Source organism: Coccomyxa subellipsoidea, assembly GCF_000258705.1.
Source record: "Coccomyxa subellipsoidea C-169, whole genome shotgun sequence".
NCBI classification, from domain to species: Eukaryota; Viridiplantae; Chlorophyta; class Trebouxiophyceae; family Coccomyxaceae; genus Coccomyxa; species Coccomyxa subellipsoidea.
In genome coordinates this window covers 1,850,488-1,866,551 of record NW_005178031.1, presented here as the reverse complement: position 1 = coordinate 1,866,551, position 16,064 = coordinate 1,850,488, and the positions used below count along the sequence as shown (strand labels likewise).

General features: G+C 52.2%; 3 protein-coding genes across 3 annotated transcripts; 2 read left to right on the top strand and 1 right to left on the bottom strand.

Annotated features, from left to right (window-relative positions):
* Positions 1–942: 942 nt before the first annotated feature.
* COCSUDRAFT_8699 (RNA-binding domain-containing protein) lies at positions 943–1,632 on the top strand (the record flags this gene model as incomplete). The annotated part of the gene is made up of 4 exons (XM_005646194.1): positions 943–1,065; positions 1,153–1,240; positions 1,353–1,443; positions 1,551–1,632. Coding segments are annotated over 4 exons (384 nt in total), but the record flags the coding sequence as incomplete, so codon positions are not given.
* A 1,933-nt stretch (positions 1,633–3,565) lies between these two features.
* COCSUDRAFT_30188 (AAA-domain-containing protein) lies at positions 3,566–6,547 on the top strand (the record flags this gene model as incomplete). The annotated part of the gene is made up of 10 exons (XM_005646193.1): positions 3,566–3,764; positions 3,894–4,091; positions 4,185–4,303; positions 4,382–4,565; positions 4,733–4,813; positions 4,961–5,101; positions 5,233–5,421; positions 5,581–5,685; positions 5,776–5,960; positions 6,063–6,547. The coding sequence occupies 10 exons, from the start codon at positions 3,566–3,568 to the stop codon at positions 6,270–6,272; spliced, it is 1,611 nt and encodes a 536-aa protein (XP_005646250.1). The 3' UTR covers positions 6,273–6,547.
* A 5,429-nt stretch (positions 6,548–11,976) lies between these two features.
* On the bottom strand, positions 11,977–15,831 carry COCSUDRAFT_54075 (long-chain acyl-CoA oxidase; the record flags this gene model as incomplete). The annotated part of the gene is made up of 11 exons (XM_005646192.1): positions 11,977–12,764; positions 13,052–13,253; positions 13,409–13,584; positions 13,688–13,851; positions 13,954–14,185; positions 14,312–14,518; positions 14,644–14,824; positions 14,917–15,040; positions 15,131–15,242; positions 15,343–15,479; positions 15,585–15,831. 11 exons carry the CDS (start codon positions 15,829–15,831, stop codon positions 12,495–12,497), a joined length of 2,052 nt encoding a protein of 683 aa, XP_005646249.1. The 3' UTR covers positions 11,977–12,494.
* Between the last annotated feature and the right edge of the window lie 233 nt (positions 15,832–16,064).

Genomic DNA, 16,064 nt, shown 5'->3' with positions numbered 1-16,064 from the left:
GCATACAAAGATATTACAGTGATCACGCTCTCCACCCTTCTTCCCTGCGGTTGCCCGCTGTTCTGATGCCAGCAGCTTCTCCTTCCCATCTGGGCGTCGTCAAATTCAAATTTGACGACGGCGCAAAGGTTCTTTCTTTTGAATGGAATGTGACCCCTCGATGACCCCTGGGTCCGATTACCATACCGGAACACAGCATATTCTAGGGGCCAGCATCAGGTCGAGAGCACCTAAGCTCGTCGCCGAGCATCCCGAATCGGACTAAAATATATACATCTGCGTGAAGATGGCCGCACAACAAGAGGAGAATCGGCCCGAGGAAACGGAGTTTGAGGAAGCTACGACCTCTGAGACCGAGTGCGTGCCGGCATTGGTCTTATGGCCATCAGCTTACATTTCAACATGAAACACTCGCGCATTTATTGATACTGTGGAAAATCAGATTTCCTGTTGCACAAGTCAAGTCGATGAAAACTTCTGCTGAGCCAATTGTCGATGAGAGCGAGGCTTCTTTTGTGAGCAGGCCGTCCGATGGCGCCGTGAAATTGTTTCTGGGAGGCTTGAGCTGGAGCCTCACCGAAGGTAGGAAATCTGATGTATCATAGTGTATTTAAGGCAGAGCGATCATCGCACAAACAGACTGTTGATGCTCTTTCGACTGCACGTGCAGAGCAAATCAAGGAATACTTTGAGTCAAAGTTTGGGCCCGTGAAAGATGTGGTAAGCGCATCTCCGACGCTCTGCTTCTCTATATCACAGTGTCGATTGTAATTTTGTCATGAGTGCTTGTGGCATGGCCACGATCAAGAATTTGGCAACAGCACCTGTTCTTGGCAGACACGTGCCCTGTTTGTAGGTGGGTGCTGGTCTAAATTCTTGCATGGATGCATGCTTTGTGGGTCTGTGCAACCTAATTTGCATGTCTGGTGTGTTTCTGGTTCTGAACAGATCATCATGCGGGACAAATACACAAACCGGCCCCGCGGGTTTGGTTTCCTGACCCTGGATGATGAGGATGCTGCTGCCCAGATCTGTCAAGGGACACACGTGCTGGATGGTAGACAGGTAAGACCAAGATTGGAGGTGGCTTTTGCTTCATGGCCTGAATTGGCTTCTCTGATCCTGACAGGCATGTAATGCATTGCGTCGCAGATAGATGCAAAGCGGTCGCTGCCTCAAAGTCAGAAGCCCAAGCTGAGGAAACTCTTTGTGGGTGGCCTGGCTCCCGAGACTACAGAAGGTATGCCTTTCACAAACCAAAGGCGCTCTGGCTCATTCTTGCCCAAGCAAATTCTGTCAGTCATTCCTGGCCAACTGCATGGGAAAGCGCACACCCACTGAGTGCTGTGCAGACAATTTCAAAGAGTACTTTGGACAGTTTGGAGACATCACCGAGGCACAGATCATGCAGGATCACACGAGTGGGCGCTCCAGGGGATTTGGGTGGGTTCAGTAGGCACCCTCGAGATTGTTGTCTCTTCAGATTGGTCCCATTTTGCACCTAGTTGACAAAACTTTGCGCTCATAAAAGATTACTTGCTGCTCGACAGATTCATCACCTATGAGGACGAGGAGGCCATTGAGAAGGTGTTTGCCAAGGGGCGTATGCATGAGCTGGCAGGCAAGAATGTGGAGGTGAAGCGGGCGACGCCAAAGGGCACAGGGCCGGCACTGGGTCGCGGCCAGGGCTGGCGGGGCTACGATGCCAGGTCTGAAGGGGCTGCTCTGGAGCCACAAGGGATGCGCAGCCAACCCCAGGGCTGGACAGGCTACGGTGCTCCTGGCATGATGTCCGCCTATGGCATCGCTGGCTACCAGGTGCACTGCCCCTTGCGCCCGACTGCCATGATAGTCATGTGACAGTCAAATGCGTGTCACATGGACCATGCTGGTTTTGCTGATGCCTACGGCTGGGCGCATCGCGGTGTGCACCACTTGATAACTGTTCCTGTGACTGCGCATGCAGATGCCCTACGCTGATGCTTACGGTGCATATGGCGGCAGACATCTGCAGCAAACGGGAGCTTACAGGCATGGCGGTTACCAATATGTCATCCACCCCATGCACAGTCAGGGTCGAGGAGGTTGAGACTGTCTGTAGGCAGCGGATTCCGTTTATCCAATTGCCTTGGCAGTTTTTGAGAAGAGAACTTGTGGTGTTGGTAGCTAGAAGCCGGTGTTACTTCTAGACACAAGTCAAGTTTTTCACTTGCAGCTGGAACCAGTAAGTACAATTTGCATTCTTTGGAGAGCCCATGCTTGCAGCAAATGCGCAGCCACAGTTGGAGCCAGCTAATGAAGCAAGTCCTAGGCAAGGTACTTATGCCTTGGAAGATTGTCTCTGTCTGTCAGCTCAATTTGTGCATCAAGACTCTGTACGCACTGACCAGTTTGTCATTCCAGCTGGGCTACTACAGGCAAAGGACTGCACTTATCAACAGAAACGGAAATAGAAGTGAACAAGAGGGAACTGAGGGGGAATGAGCATTTGCGGTGAGGGCATGTGGAGGACAGGCTCTTGAGACTGCATCTTATTAGAATTCATTATTAGAGACGGTGCTTTCTGCATGCAATGACACTCAGTCAGTGCAAGTATGACAGTGCGGTGTCCTTTGTGTGACCTGTACATGTGCCACTGTGTGACACCAGGAATTCAACAGTGCTCGAGAACGAGGTATAACACACCAAGCTTTACGCTTGCTTGGAGAATTGATCATGATGCACTATTGTAATGTCAATTTAAATGACCCAAGGAAGGAAGGAAGGAAATTACACATCAACTCCAGCCGCCCAGGGCTGATTGGATGTACTGACAGCATCCAAGTGATCAAAACAATCCATGACAAAGTGTGCAACACTGACAATATCTAACTGCCACATGAACTGTTGCATGGTCTGAATGGCAGCACCAAACAAAGCAGGATATTGGTCCCGAATGGACTGCACAGCAGGGCACTCAAAAACCAGATGGCGCTCATCCCCAAGCACGTGCTGGTCACAATGTAAGCAATATCTCTGGGCCCGAGGAACCCGTGCCCAGCGGCCCGAGACATTGGGCAGGCCGTGACACCCCATTCTAAATTTGAGAAACACACCCAAAGTGTTCACATGTCATGCACATGCAGTGCACGTGTATGATCTGTATCTTGGCATGATGGGCCTAATCAATTTAAGAAAGTCTGGGTCCCAATTTATGTGATGCCATGAAGGGTCTCAACTTGTTCTGGGACCCTATTAGTGTCTTGGACATGCTGGTCTTTGAATTCGGAGAAGAGGAGGACATTTATTTTTCACACACAATTCTTCCTTGAAGGAAATTCCTTCGACATATGCTCACTATCAACAGCATGAACCATGGGTGCTCCTGATATAGCGGGACTAAGCGTGGCAAGAGTGTCTTGTGAAGAATTACTTGGTAGGCCTACAGGGTAGCGCATCCTGAGCTGTCGACATGTTGTGCAAACATTACATTTCACGGTGGATTTTTGTAGGCTTTCGTGCAGTCTCGATTTTTGTCCCCTCAGGGTGCACAACTTATTGTGATCTGGATCACTCTGTCCGTTGTATGACTATCTGTGCGTTAACAGGCTGGCCTCTTATCTACAAATCTGAAATCAGATCATTAGGAGCCCGGTGGCCGAGGGGCTTGTTACTCCACGGGCCTCCAGGGTGCGGCAAGACTGCTCTGGTGCAATCCGTGGCAGACGATCTAGGTGTTGCAGTTCAAAAGGTCTCATCTTCGGACATCTACGGTGCCTTCACAGGTTCATCCTCACAGGCCATCCCTTGCTTGCACAAGCAAATGGCACCATACCTGCACCCAGTCTGTTGAAACAAATTATTGTGGGTGGGCCAACCGATGCATTGGACTAAGGGGTCTAGCGGCGGTGCAGGCGAATCAGAGAAGCGCTTGCGGGAAGCCTTTGATAAGGCAAGAGCCCATGCAGCCAGTGGGCAGCCCACAGTCCTATTCTTTGATGAGCTGGAATCCCTGGCCCCTGTAAGAGACGCAAATCGGCCCCATGAAGCGAGGGTGGTCGCGCAGCTGCTCACACTCCTTGATGGAGCCGCCTCAGACACAGGCAGGTTCTGTGATAATGTCTTCTTTTTTCATGCACAGCCTGTGTGCCGCGTATGCTTCTTCTGGATACCGGCAAAACTCAAGAATGCGTCTTTGCTAGCAGGTGCACAGGGACACTTGACATTCATTGGAGCCACAACTGACCCGAACTCAATTGACCCTGCCTTGAGGCGTTTGGGACGCCTTGATCATGAAGTTGCCATTGGCTTGCCAACTGCCGAGGTGAGGATGCCCGCCCATTCCTGCCTCCCCGGCTGCTGTCGCATCGACCATCATTGTCAGTAATTGATTGTTGCACAGGAGCGCGTGCAAATTTTGCAAACCCATTCGCAAGCCCTGCCTCTGGGAAACGATGTGGACCTCCATGAGATCGGGGCCAAAGCTCATGGGTACTCTGGAGCGGATTTGGCTGCAGTCACCCGAGAAGCAGCTCTGCATGCCATGCATTCTTCACTGGCAAACTCACCTACAACAGATTTATCTGGTGTGGAGACTGAGAAATGTGATTGCCAATGACAACTCTGAGCACTGCTTGACAAGATTGACACAAGGATAACAGAGGACATGCCAGAAGGATTGTGGAATCGATCCTGTGGGAACTTGCCTGCTCCACAGATGTTCATGGGAGCATGGAATCCATGGACTTGGAAGTCACAAGATCTGACTTTATTGCGGCACTTCGAAAAGTCTGCCCTTCTCTGAGCAGATCGTCTGATGTCTCGCTGGACACAGGTGTGGCTTTGGATAAGAACTTTTGATGTATCCTTCTGGTACACTTGTCAGTTCTCACTTCTCTCAAACATTACTGACCAAATTTGCTATGCATGGGTTCTAGCAGTCCCTCATCATGATTGTGACTGACATCTTTCACCCTGGCAGTTTCGTGGCGGGACATTGGGGGCTATAACAAGGTAAAGGAGCGCCTGCAGCAAGCTCTGGAATGGCCTGTACAGCATGCTGACGCCTTCAAGAGGCTCGGCTTGCATGCACCCCGCGGTGTTCTCCTGTACGGCCCGCCTGGTGAGTCAGCTCAGCACAAATCCTCATGCACCTGCAAAGGTGTCGTCAAACAGCCGTAGCACTCCACAAGCAGTGCTCTCATGTCAGGAGTCAATGACAGTGATTTTTTGAAAGGAGGTGTTGTGCTGCAGGGTGCAGCAAGACCACGCTTGCTCGTGCAGCAGCTGGCGCCAGCGGCATGCGCTTGCAGGTGCTGTCAGGAGCTCAGCTCTTCTCCATGTATGTCGGAGAGGGAGAGGGTCTCTTGCGCGCTGCTTTTCAGCGTTCACGCATGACAGCTCCTAGCATCCTTTTCATCGATGAGATTGATGCAATCGTAGGTAAGCAACAAAGCTCTTGAAAATGCTTGCTGCTGTGCTTCTTTCCAAGGGTATGAGCATGCATGTCCTCATCTGAAACGCATCATGATAATTGTTTATGCCGTGTCGGGCAAGAGAAGAGATGCTGACACACATATGTAAGCATGTTTGTTGAAACAGGCGGAAGGGCAGAAGAAGGTGCTTCATCATCTGGAAGCTCAGATGCAAGCACAAGGATTCTCTCAACGCTCCTCACAGAGATGGATGGCTTGGAGAGCAGCACTGGTGTGGCTAAGTCTACTTGGTGCTGTTCATCGAATGCGCCTTTCTTTGATTGCCATTATACATCTGCAGATCTGCAGTCAACAAATACAGTGCTGTCAACAGGTGTGCTGGTGCTAGCTGCCACCAACCGGCCGCATGTATTGGATGCGGCTCTGCTGCGGCCGGGACGCCTTGATGTGCTGCTTTATGTGCCACCTCCTGATTCTGAAGAGCGTCATGAAATCTTGAAAGTGCACTCGAGGGGCATGCCCGTAGCGCAGGATGTTGATCTGCAGGTGACTCTCAAATCTTGACCAGCTATTTTGGGACCGTATTGTTGTGAGTTCCTAGCACCAATCCTGCAGACATTCCACATTGGTTCTCATTGTGTCACGCAGGCTCTTGCACAGCGCACTGACCGCTTCACAGGCGCTGATCTTTCCAATCTCTGCCAAGAGGCTGCCTTGATGGGTTTGAGGGAAGGCATGGACCATGCGACGGAGGTCAAAAGAATGCACTTTGAATCTGCCCTGGCTGTAGCGCAGCCATCATTGAGCGTAGAACAGATCAGGAGGAGTGAAGATTTCCGACATTACAGGCGGCGTTAGCCTGAGAACGAACATCCCGAGAACATTTCACATGCTCACCGAGCGCAATGCCAGTGGCTGCACATTGCCCAGCCGCAGCGGCTGCATCACGAGTGACATTGTGGGCCCCAAGCAGTCCAGGACTGCTTAGTTTTTTATGTATTTGCTTAATGCTTCCAGCCGTATGGTCATCCATTTGCCCCACCCTCGTGGCCGCTGCGGCGCTGGCGGCCGGCCGGCTGCTTCGGTGCGGGTTTACCATGTAGTCTAAAGTTTGTGTAATGTTGTGCGCATGCCGGGCCCCTGCAGTCGCTTTCCAGCGTGCATGCGCGTAGTGATGTCAAGCGTGCCCAAAAGCACTCTGAGCTGCATGTACAATGTACTGGAGATCAAAGTGCTGGATTACACCGCCAGAAAAGGATTGGACTTTGTAGGGCCCAATTGGAAGTGTAGAAGAAGAAGAAGAAGGAGAACGCACGACCTGGGAACCCCGTGGGAAGTGTAAGCGAGAGGGAGGGTGACCTTCATCATGAAGACTTCATGTGTGGCCAAATCAGGCTACTTCATCAGACATCGCCTGGAAGTACGGACATTGTGCAAGCTTTCGGGTCCCTTTCACAGGCCCAGCGACTGCACAATGGGTCGGGGAAAGCAGCATGGCGGGCGACAAGTGGTGCCTATCAATGTGGGCCACACTCACGTCCCCCATGAGGTGTGTTCAGCCATGCCCTTCTGGTTTTGCATCGTTTCACTGTATGACGGGATAGGACTTACATGCATGATGAACGGCAACCACATTGACCGATAATTTAAGGGCTTTTACTCATAACCCGATCTCCTTTAGTGCAAGATTTCCATGCCTGATCTCCCGTGGAGTGTCCGCCTTGTTTCATCCAGTGGGCGTGGGCCAGCCTGTTGATAGATCACTTGCTCAATCTCCCATGTACAGTACATTTACGTAGGATTCGCTGCCGCAGGAGAGGACGTGCCCCCTGTGCATAGAGCTCTTGGATGCAACGGAGAAGCAATTTCTTCCCTGTCCTTGCGGGTAAGAAGATGCGCCTTAGCAGATGAGGGGAATATGTCACCTTTCTGATGACGCAGCCGAATTGCTAGCTTCCCAGTTGCACCGAGATAGTATCTAGTCCTTCCATCTTTCTCTTTCTCGATGTTGGTCCTTAAGAGTTTCTCTTCCCGCAGGTATCAGGTGTGCCTATTCTGCTTCGAGAGGATCAAGCGGGATTGCAGCAATCTGTGCCCTGGCTGCCGGACAGAGTACGGTTCTGAGAAGGATCCCTTCCAGAAGGGGGAAGCGCAGCAGAGAGATGCCTGTACATCCAGCAATAGCGGTGCCACCCCTCAGAAGGCTAGAGCAGCAAATTCACAGCGCTCATCGCCAATGCCATCACCGACCACCCGCCAGACAACCAGAAGCCAAAGAGGAGGGGCACAGAGCGGCGGACAGTCAACCTCTCCAGTGAACCATGCCCCCGAGCCCAGTGGGCATCCTTCGCACACACAGAGCACGCAGGGGCACCAGGCGCAGTCTGCTGCCCGACCAAATGATGCATGGGAAAGAACACAAAGCGCTGCAGAGTCAAGTGTGGCAGAGCAAGATCAGGTGCTGGGCCAGATATCTCCTGGGAGGCAGACAGAGGACGTGACAGAATCAGCAGGGCCTCACAGCATCTTGGGTCACGAGACCATGTCCGACAATGCCATGGCGTCGGCAGGCGTCAGCGGGCAGGGCTCAGGCTCTCGGTTCAGATGGCCTAGCGCAAGTGAGACGCTGCAGAGCGCAGCCATGAGGGTTGGCTGGGGCTCCTGGCGCTTCCAGAAGAGGCGACCAGACGCACCAACGTCTGACCCAGAGGTGAGACATGCATCCACCTTCCATGGGTTGTGAGGATGCTGCTTTTGCTATATTTGTTGGGTTGGGAGGCATTTGATCACATGAATCAGGATATGATGCCATTTAGGTGTGAATGGATTATTACATCTACTAACATATGCAATCTTGGGATTTGTGTGCAGGGGGCTGCATTGACGTTAGCAACTCAGCGAGCTGTGCAAGAGGGGCGTGTGAGCAGCAGCCAAGGCGCAGCGCAGCTCATTTCATTCCTGCAGCGCAGAGAGGCACATCAGGGTTTGGCCGCTGCACAGGGCAGCTACCAGGGCAATGAGGTGGAGCATGACGGCAGACCCGCGGCTGCTCAGAGCTGGCCACGCACAATGCAGCCAGGAGCACCATCGGCCCCACCCACTGAGCAGAGGCATGGCAACGGAGGCGCAACACAGCAGGACAGCAGCGCGTGGGCTGTGAGTGGAGGAGCACAGAACGCAGGGCACGCAGATATCGCGTCCAGGTTCCCTGGCCTGTTTGCGGCACCAGCCGAGCAGCAGTCTGGCAGCACTGGGGTCAGGGGAGGGCCTGCATACAGCGCGTACCAGAATGGATTCTAGCGAGCTCAGAGTTTGTGCATAAGAGAGGAAGGGCTGCATTGTCAGAGAATAGTGTGCACAGCGCACAACTTTGGTCCACGGTTCTCTTGGGACTCAGTAGGACGGTGTGCTTCATGGGTGAACACCTGCGATCTCATTTATGCTGCTGAGCATGACATGGCAGCTTGACACTGAGCGCTACTGCGTCATTGTCAATATGCAAGTGTTAAGCAAGGAGTGTTTTCAGCCAAATTTGTCTGATCGACAGGTCTAAACTTTTGGCAAGAGTATTAGAAGTGTCTTGGTTTTGGGGGACGATTTTTGTCTTGAGAGAAAAGGTTTCTTGCGAGATTTCAGCAAGGTTATGAGACCAGAAATTAGTGAGGCGTCGTGCTTTCCCTCTCTGTTTGTTTCGCTGGTCACACCCACATATTTAGCATGCAAGTAAATGCTTGTTCTGTTCTTTTGAGCGGCCATGCCTGGAACACAAAGTTGGCCAGCTTCTATATATGGACCTAGTGAAGCTACTCAGAACCAGGCTGGATTAGCATTATCAGAGCTCGCGGCTCTTGAGACGCAATGGCGTTCCATCTGTAAGACTTGTGCAGAGCTGTTATGATCTTATTCTTTGGTAATGCAGGCTTATAGTTATAACATTGTCAAGGGCATGGCGTATGTCATTATGATCATGACACACACAATGCTTACGGCGCCTTGAGGATGTGTCTTTGAAGTACCATTTGACATGTTTGGGTGTTCCAAATTTATTAGTACGCCCAATACTGAAGGGGTGCAGACGGATGTGTGCCCCAATGTGTTATGGCCTGCCCAAATTCTTTAGTACGCCCAATACTGAAGGGGTGCTGCGCCAATGTGTTATGGCCTGCCCAAATTCTCAAATCTGAACTGCCATTGCCCTCCCAATCCCCATGTGCGTACCACACTTTTTTCATCCAGCAGTGTGCAGTATGTTTGCTTCACCTGCATGCCTGTAGGTATCACATAGAATTTCCGCCTCTGCAGCACCTGCATCCGTCGTTCGTTTTTGCAAAACGAAGTCACGGCTTCTGTTAATTGTTTGGAATGGCAGATGAGAAGAAGCCCAGAGTCAGGGCTGAATCTTCCATGCTCGAGACCTGTCATATTGTTTAGGTGTCATTCGCTTGTGTGAACCGGATTCTAAAAATAGCGCATCCCTTGACATCAACGCTTCTTCTCCAAAGGTTACCACATGCCTGAGCGGCATTGCTTTCTAGTTGGTTGCACGAACTGCTGGTTTGCTGGCGATATAATACAAGTAAAGTATTGGTGGCCAACTCGACGTTGAATACTTTTCTTGGCAGAAAGTGGTTGGGCTCTCAAGGTATGGCCCCGTATATACTGGCCAGACCGGCTCCGAAGGGGCTCCGTTTCACGTTTGACAAGGTCGACTTTCCCCTTTGGATGTCAGTCTTGGACTGGTTGCGCTCTCGAGGGAAGGTACACCCACGGACATCTTGAAATAACCTGGTACTGTCATGAGCACCAGCCAATCTCTTATATGCGGCAAATATAACATCTGGGTTCTTTCTTTACAGACAATAAAGCCGAAGCTCTCACAGCAACAACGGCAGCAACTCGAGCTATGCTTCGGGCTGATGGATGCGGATGGATCTGGCAATATTGATGGTGGAGAATTGGGGAATGCTTTTCAAGTGGGTCGCTTGATAGAGAGCATTTGTTGTTTGTCCTTACTGCATCACTCGCATTCATGTTCAACTTCTGAGTTTCGAACTGCAGAAGTATCAACGTCATTTAGTGTGGCCATTGCAGCTGCTGGGAATCCAAATGAGCAAGGAGGAGATTGAGAGCATGCTAGAGGAAGTTGACGACGATGGGTCAGGTAGCCATTCATGTCTCTTGTGCAGGAGTACGGTAATGGTCTTGAAGGGAAGTCAAGGAAGAATCCTCGTGAAAGGACATGTCCTTTGGCGTGGCTAGCACAGATCCAGGGAGCATGAAATTGACACTGAACTAAGCAGCACACTACAGACTGCAGCTCTGCACAATCGTGTAGTGTACCTCAAGTCTGAGGGCCCACACGCGCTCTTTAACATCGCAATGCCACACGCGCTCTTTAACATTGCAATTCCATTAAGGAGAAGAGTGATATTATGTCTTATAAGTTGTGCTTACCCCCCTCAAGCTTCATGGCTATCCCTGGCAGGTAACAGATGAGATATGTGCCCATACCAACCCTGGGCGTGGTCAGCTAGGCATACTGTATGTGGAGGCGCAGCAAAGTGTCTCCTTCATGGCGACAGATGGGCTTTTGCAGTGATGGAGGTCGGTGAGTGCAGGTGAAATGGAGCTTCCTGAATTTTTCCAGGTCATGACCACCACGCTGACACAACATGCTGCAAAAGCAACAGATGAAGCGCAAAGCGACAGTGCCAAAGATGAGGGGAGTTCGGTTCAGCAGGCTATGCTGCCATTTGAGCTCATGGCCACAGCATATCGTCGGTGATCCCTGCGTAGGATAACCATCTGGCTAGGTTAGCATGTTTGCGATGTGAAATGGAGCACTGCTGCTGCCAGCACAGAGTGTGGGTGACAGTTGTCTTACACTCCCTCAAAAAGGCTCTCTGCATGCAGGAAGAAACTCATTGAAGCGCTCCATGAGAACAATACTGATGTCATCGCTACCCTTGCTGCCGATCAGCACTTTGCAATGCCTTCTTCTGCTGAATACAAAGTGGCGACTGCAGACAGTGAAGCAGGTGCGCTCCAAAGGCCCTCAAAGCACCAATGCTGCAGGCAACATTTCTGTCACAACATGACTTCTGCTCTGTCTTGGGATGCTGTGTAAAGTCGAGCTTTGTGCCGAGCAGGTGCGGATACTCTACAGGGGCCAAAGGTATCATATGATGCATCATGTCTGCCCGGGCTTACGAAAAAGCCAACAGCACCGAAGTCCCCCAGCACAACGACCAGCCGGCAGGACAAGCCAGAACATATCTTAGCTTCGTTGGAGAAGCAAGGCCTGTTGAGTCTGGAGGAATACAAGATTGTCTCAGCAATCCTGCAGCAAGACAGATGGTCGAGGCCGCCCGCATGAGTAAGCAATGATAACTTGACCAGAAGAAGGTACAAGGTCACGGTATCAAGGTATCCCAAGAGTTGCACACAAGTTCATCACTTCTAGTGGACCTTCTCATGACAGAGTGTCTGTGCTGTTGGCAAACGCTGGTACTTTCCTGTGCTTTTTGGGTGAGAATAATATGCAGATCGGGAATCAGTCGTGGACGCAGAGCAATACTTTTCAACATGTGCAAGTTTTGTAGTTGAAACTAAGTTAGACACAGAGCTAATAAGCTTCCACACAGGCTGCACTCGGGCAAACCAATTCAAAATAAATTGATTCACCTTCCTGAGACCAATCTTAGCCCTAAAACTAGACAATTTACACCCTATGTCCTAATTAAAACTGCCGAGGGCCAAAATTGAGCTCGCAGTAGAGCTTTCGCTACCGGCTTGCGCACCCTGGAAAAATGGTGCATGTCACAAGCGACGAAGTACAGGAGTGATAAAATAATACAGACAAGGTGCTCAGGCATGCATTCATGTCCAACCCGCCTTTCAAAAAACAGCAACACTCACCTAACTAAACCCGCAAAACTGTACAGCAGCCCTAACACCCCTCAGAATGCCGAGGTACACCTGAGTGTTCGTCATCACTGGAGATTGGATCCTAGGGCCTAAGAATCTGCCATCACAGGCAAGACATGACACGACGCCCACAGCTGCATCGCGCTGTTGTGCTCAGGAGGTCAGTGGGGTGGTGGCGGTCCAGCCGGCGCCCTCCAGGTAGTGGTCGTAGGGGTCCTGGTGGGAGAGGCCGATGGGGGAGCGCAGGATGTGGTCGGGGATGTTGAAGGCGTCGACCAGGGGCACGGCCTGCGCTCGAATCTCCGCGCGCAGCCGCTCCAGCAGCCGGCCAATCGCCTTCACCTTCTCCGCCGCCACGTAGTCGTCGTTGCGGAACATCACGTCCGCCTGGATGCGCTGCAGCGCAAACACCTCCGCCATCACCTGCACACACCATCTCACGCGTGCACCTCAGCATTCCATGCAGCAGTGACTGTAATACAGTGATTATATTCACTGTCAGCACAGGCGAGCCTTCTGCTTGCTGCTTTGGCTTCTGTCAGCCCCGAAGAAGAACTCATGCCAAGTCGGCCTCGATCTGACACAACACTTCCTTGGCACTCATGCTGGAATTGTTCCAGGTCGGGAATGACAAGAAAGTGTCGTTCATATCCTCCACAAGTAGAAGATGCATGCAACAGAACACCATCGCTGTTGCACATCCTTCCTACCTTCAGGCTCTTCTTGCAGTCAGCGTCAGGGCAGTTGTTGACCCCGTCGAGGAAGCGCTCAAACATGACTGACTCGATGTGGGCCCGGGCGAGGGTCAGGATGTGGCTCAGGCACTTGTTCCAGGCTTGGAATTGGCCCATGCGCCGAGTGTGCTTGCTCAAGCGCTGCGCAAGCGTGAACAGCAGCTTGCCCGTCCGGTACCTGTCAGATCAGACGAGGAACTTTTGTTATGTGACAACAGTGGCTGTGCTCACATGCATTCATTCCTGGGCCAACCATGCCCTTGTCACGGCTAAAATACAAGTACCAACAGGCAGGAAGAGCTTCAGTCAGGTCTGTGGCAGGAGACAAAATACCTCAGTGCTCGGACGAGGAAGGCCGGGTCTCGCAGGTGGCGAACGGAGGTCTCATGGCTGACCAGAGGGTTGGGCGGCAGGCTCTCTGCTGCCCACTGGCGCAGGTAGCGGTACGTGGCAGTCACAGGGGCAACCGCAAAGCGCTCCTTGTACTTCTTGAGCAGCAGCCCAGCCACCTGCCAGTAGTGCAGATTGCGCTCAATATTCTTCCTCAGGGGGTACTAGATCATCTGAGTACCAATTGCACGCAAGCTGGCAAGCTCTGGGAATCAGGCAGACCTGCTGCAGCAGGACTGTGTTGTCGCCCTCAAAGGTCTGGAAGATGTCATGATCGGAGCGCCACATGCCGAAGCGATTGACCGCGGCATACCCATGCCCGCCGCAGCACTCGCGGCACACAGACAGAGCTGTCGCGGTGTAGTTGGTCACGTACGCCTTCAAGCCTGCGCAATCAAAGACACTCCTCATCAAGAATGTCATGTGAACAATGAGATCAAGGCATAAAAGGCAATTTGCAATGGACAAAATCATGGGGCCATGCTCACCCGCAGAGAGTGCATGCACATCGGCAATGACATCCTCCTCCTTGGTGCGCTTTGCCTCGGCATACTGGTCGACCAGGTAGCGAGAGGTGAAGTGGATGGCGTAAGCACTGGCCAGCATGGGCATCAGCTTCTCCTGCTGACTGCTGTAGTCCAGCACGGCAATCTCTGGGGCGTTTGCAGGCCCAAACTGCTGGCGGGTTGCACCATAGCGCACAGCGACTGTGAGCGACGCCTGCAAGAACAACCATGAAAGCCCTGATCAGGACCGCACTCCCAATCTATGACTCCAGATTGGCAATAGTAGCTGCTAAGAAATCAGAGACCCAAGACCCATCATAGATAGACAGTCAGGACTTGCCTTGAGGACGCCCAGGGAACTGCAGATCAGCCCGACCCGCCCGCCAGTGAGCTCTCCAAGCGTGGCTGCAAAGCGTCGGGAGGCCGAGTAGGGCGAGCGGTACTGCCCAGACCGATCCACGGACGCAAACCTGTCCAGCAGATTTTCCCGGGGCACACGCACTCCCAAAAACCTGATTGAGCCGTTGTCCACGCCGTTGAGGCCCACCTGGAATGGCAGCCCGCACTCAATGACTGCAAATTACCATAAGACAAAGAGCACACAACACAAGCAAGACACAGGAGCTTCTGGCATCTTGCTACTGCCTAGAATCAAACAGAGGGTTCCCTCACCTTGTAGCCGCAGTCCTTGATCTCCACACCCTGCAGGACCGTTCCGGCCTCATCCCTGAGGGGCACCACAATGGCATGGACGCCGTGGTCCACCAGAGTGCCACTTCCATCCGGTGATGGCACCTTGAGGCGGGCAAATACCGTGGCTGCCCTGCCATCCTCTGCAGCATTCCCAATCCACCTGCAATGCGCAGGGCTTCGGCTCGCATCTGTGCTGGTCAGGCTTGTGAGAAGAGGGAACAGCGCAGCCTGTCCAATAATAGCGCAGCGCACCACTTGAGAGCGCCATCATCCGGCGTGCTGATGATCCACTCGTCAGTAGCAATGTCAAGCACAGCTTCCGTCTGCAGCGCAGCCACGTTGCTGCCGTGATACAGCTCGGTCATGGCAAAGCATCCTGTGGGCAATATGTGATTTAGTGATTGAGTGCTATGAGGGCAGTCTATGGCAGGCCAAGCCTACTGGCACAACAGCAAGCAGAACCCACCAGGAAGGCGGAACTTGTCGATGTCCTCAAAGTATGCCTTCTTGTGCTTCTCTGTCCCCAGATTGAGTATGCTGCCACCCCATAAGTTGTATTGGACGCCCATCTTGACGGTCTGCATCACATGAACGTAGAGCTCAGTACGGCAATCAGGGTCTGCACAGAACTATGTAACTTACTGAACAAGAGGAAACAGTAAGGGCCTCGAAGCTCACCAGAGAGAGATCCACAACGGCGAGCAACTCTCCGAGATAGAAGTACTTCTTGATGTCATGCAGGTAGAAGCGGAGAGGACTGTATCCGGCCTTCAGCAGCAGCTTGAGCTGTTGTCTGGCAAGCTCTCTGTGCTCCTCTGCAGGAGATACAAGCCAAGTTAGACATATTCGTGTCAAACACAAAGATAGCTTGAATTGATCTCAGAATTGGGCGAACGCTTGACTAGGGGACAAGGCCCAACCTTTGGACAAGCCCTCAAGGGTGGCAGGGAGAAGGTTTGGCCTGTGCCGGAAGGTCTCGTAGACGTCCTCCTTCACGCTGCTGAGTTCATCCAGATAGCTTTCCATGACGGTCGTGTCAAAGCGTGGCAGCGAGACACCCCTTGCAGCCGTGGGTGAGAGGGCAATCCCATTGTGACCGTCTGTGTCTCCGAGCGTCAAGTGCTTCAAAAGAACGCCCAGGCGCTGCAAAGGACCAGCATCGGCCATTTTCACATCCAGGACTGCGTTGTTCTTGCCAAGGTGCTTGGGATTCACCTTTCCTTGTCCCAAAAAACACGTGGTCATCCACGTCGACGTCTTCATCCACGTCGACAAATTTCTAGGGTTTAAGCTGCATCATGCCAAGTTAGGATAAAACAGGTAAAACGAGAGAGGGAAAAACCCTTTGGGGGATGCATGCAGAGGGTATCCCTTTTCTCGGGGAATCAAAGTATTCAAAA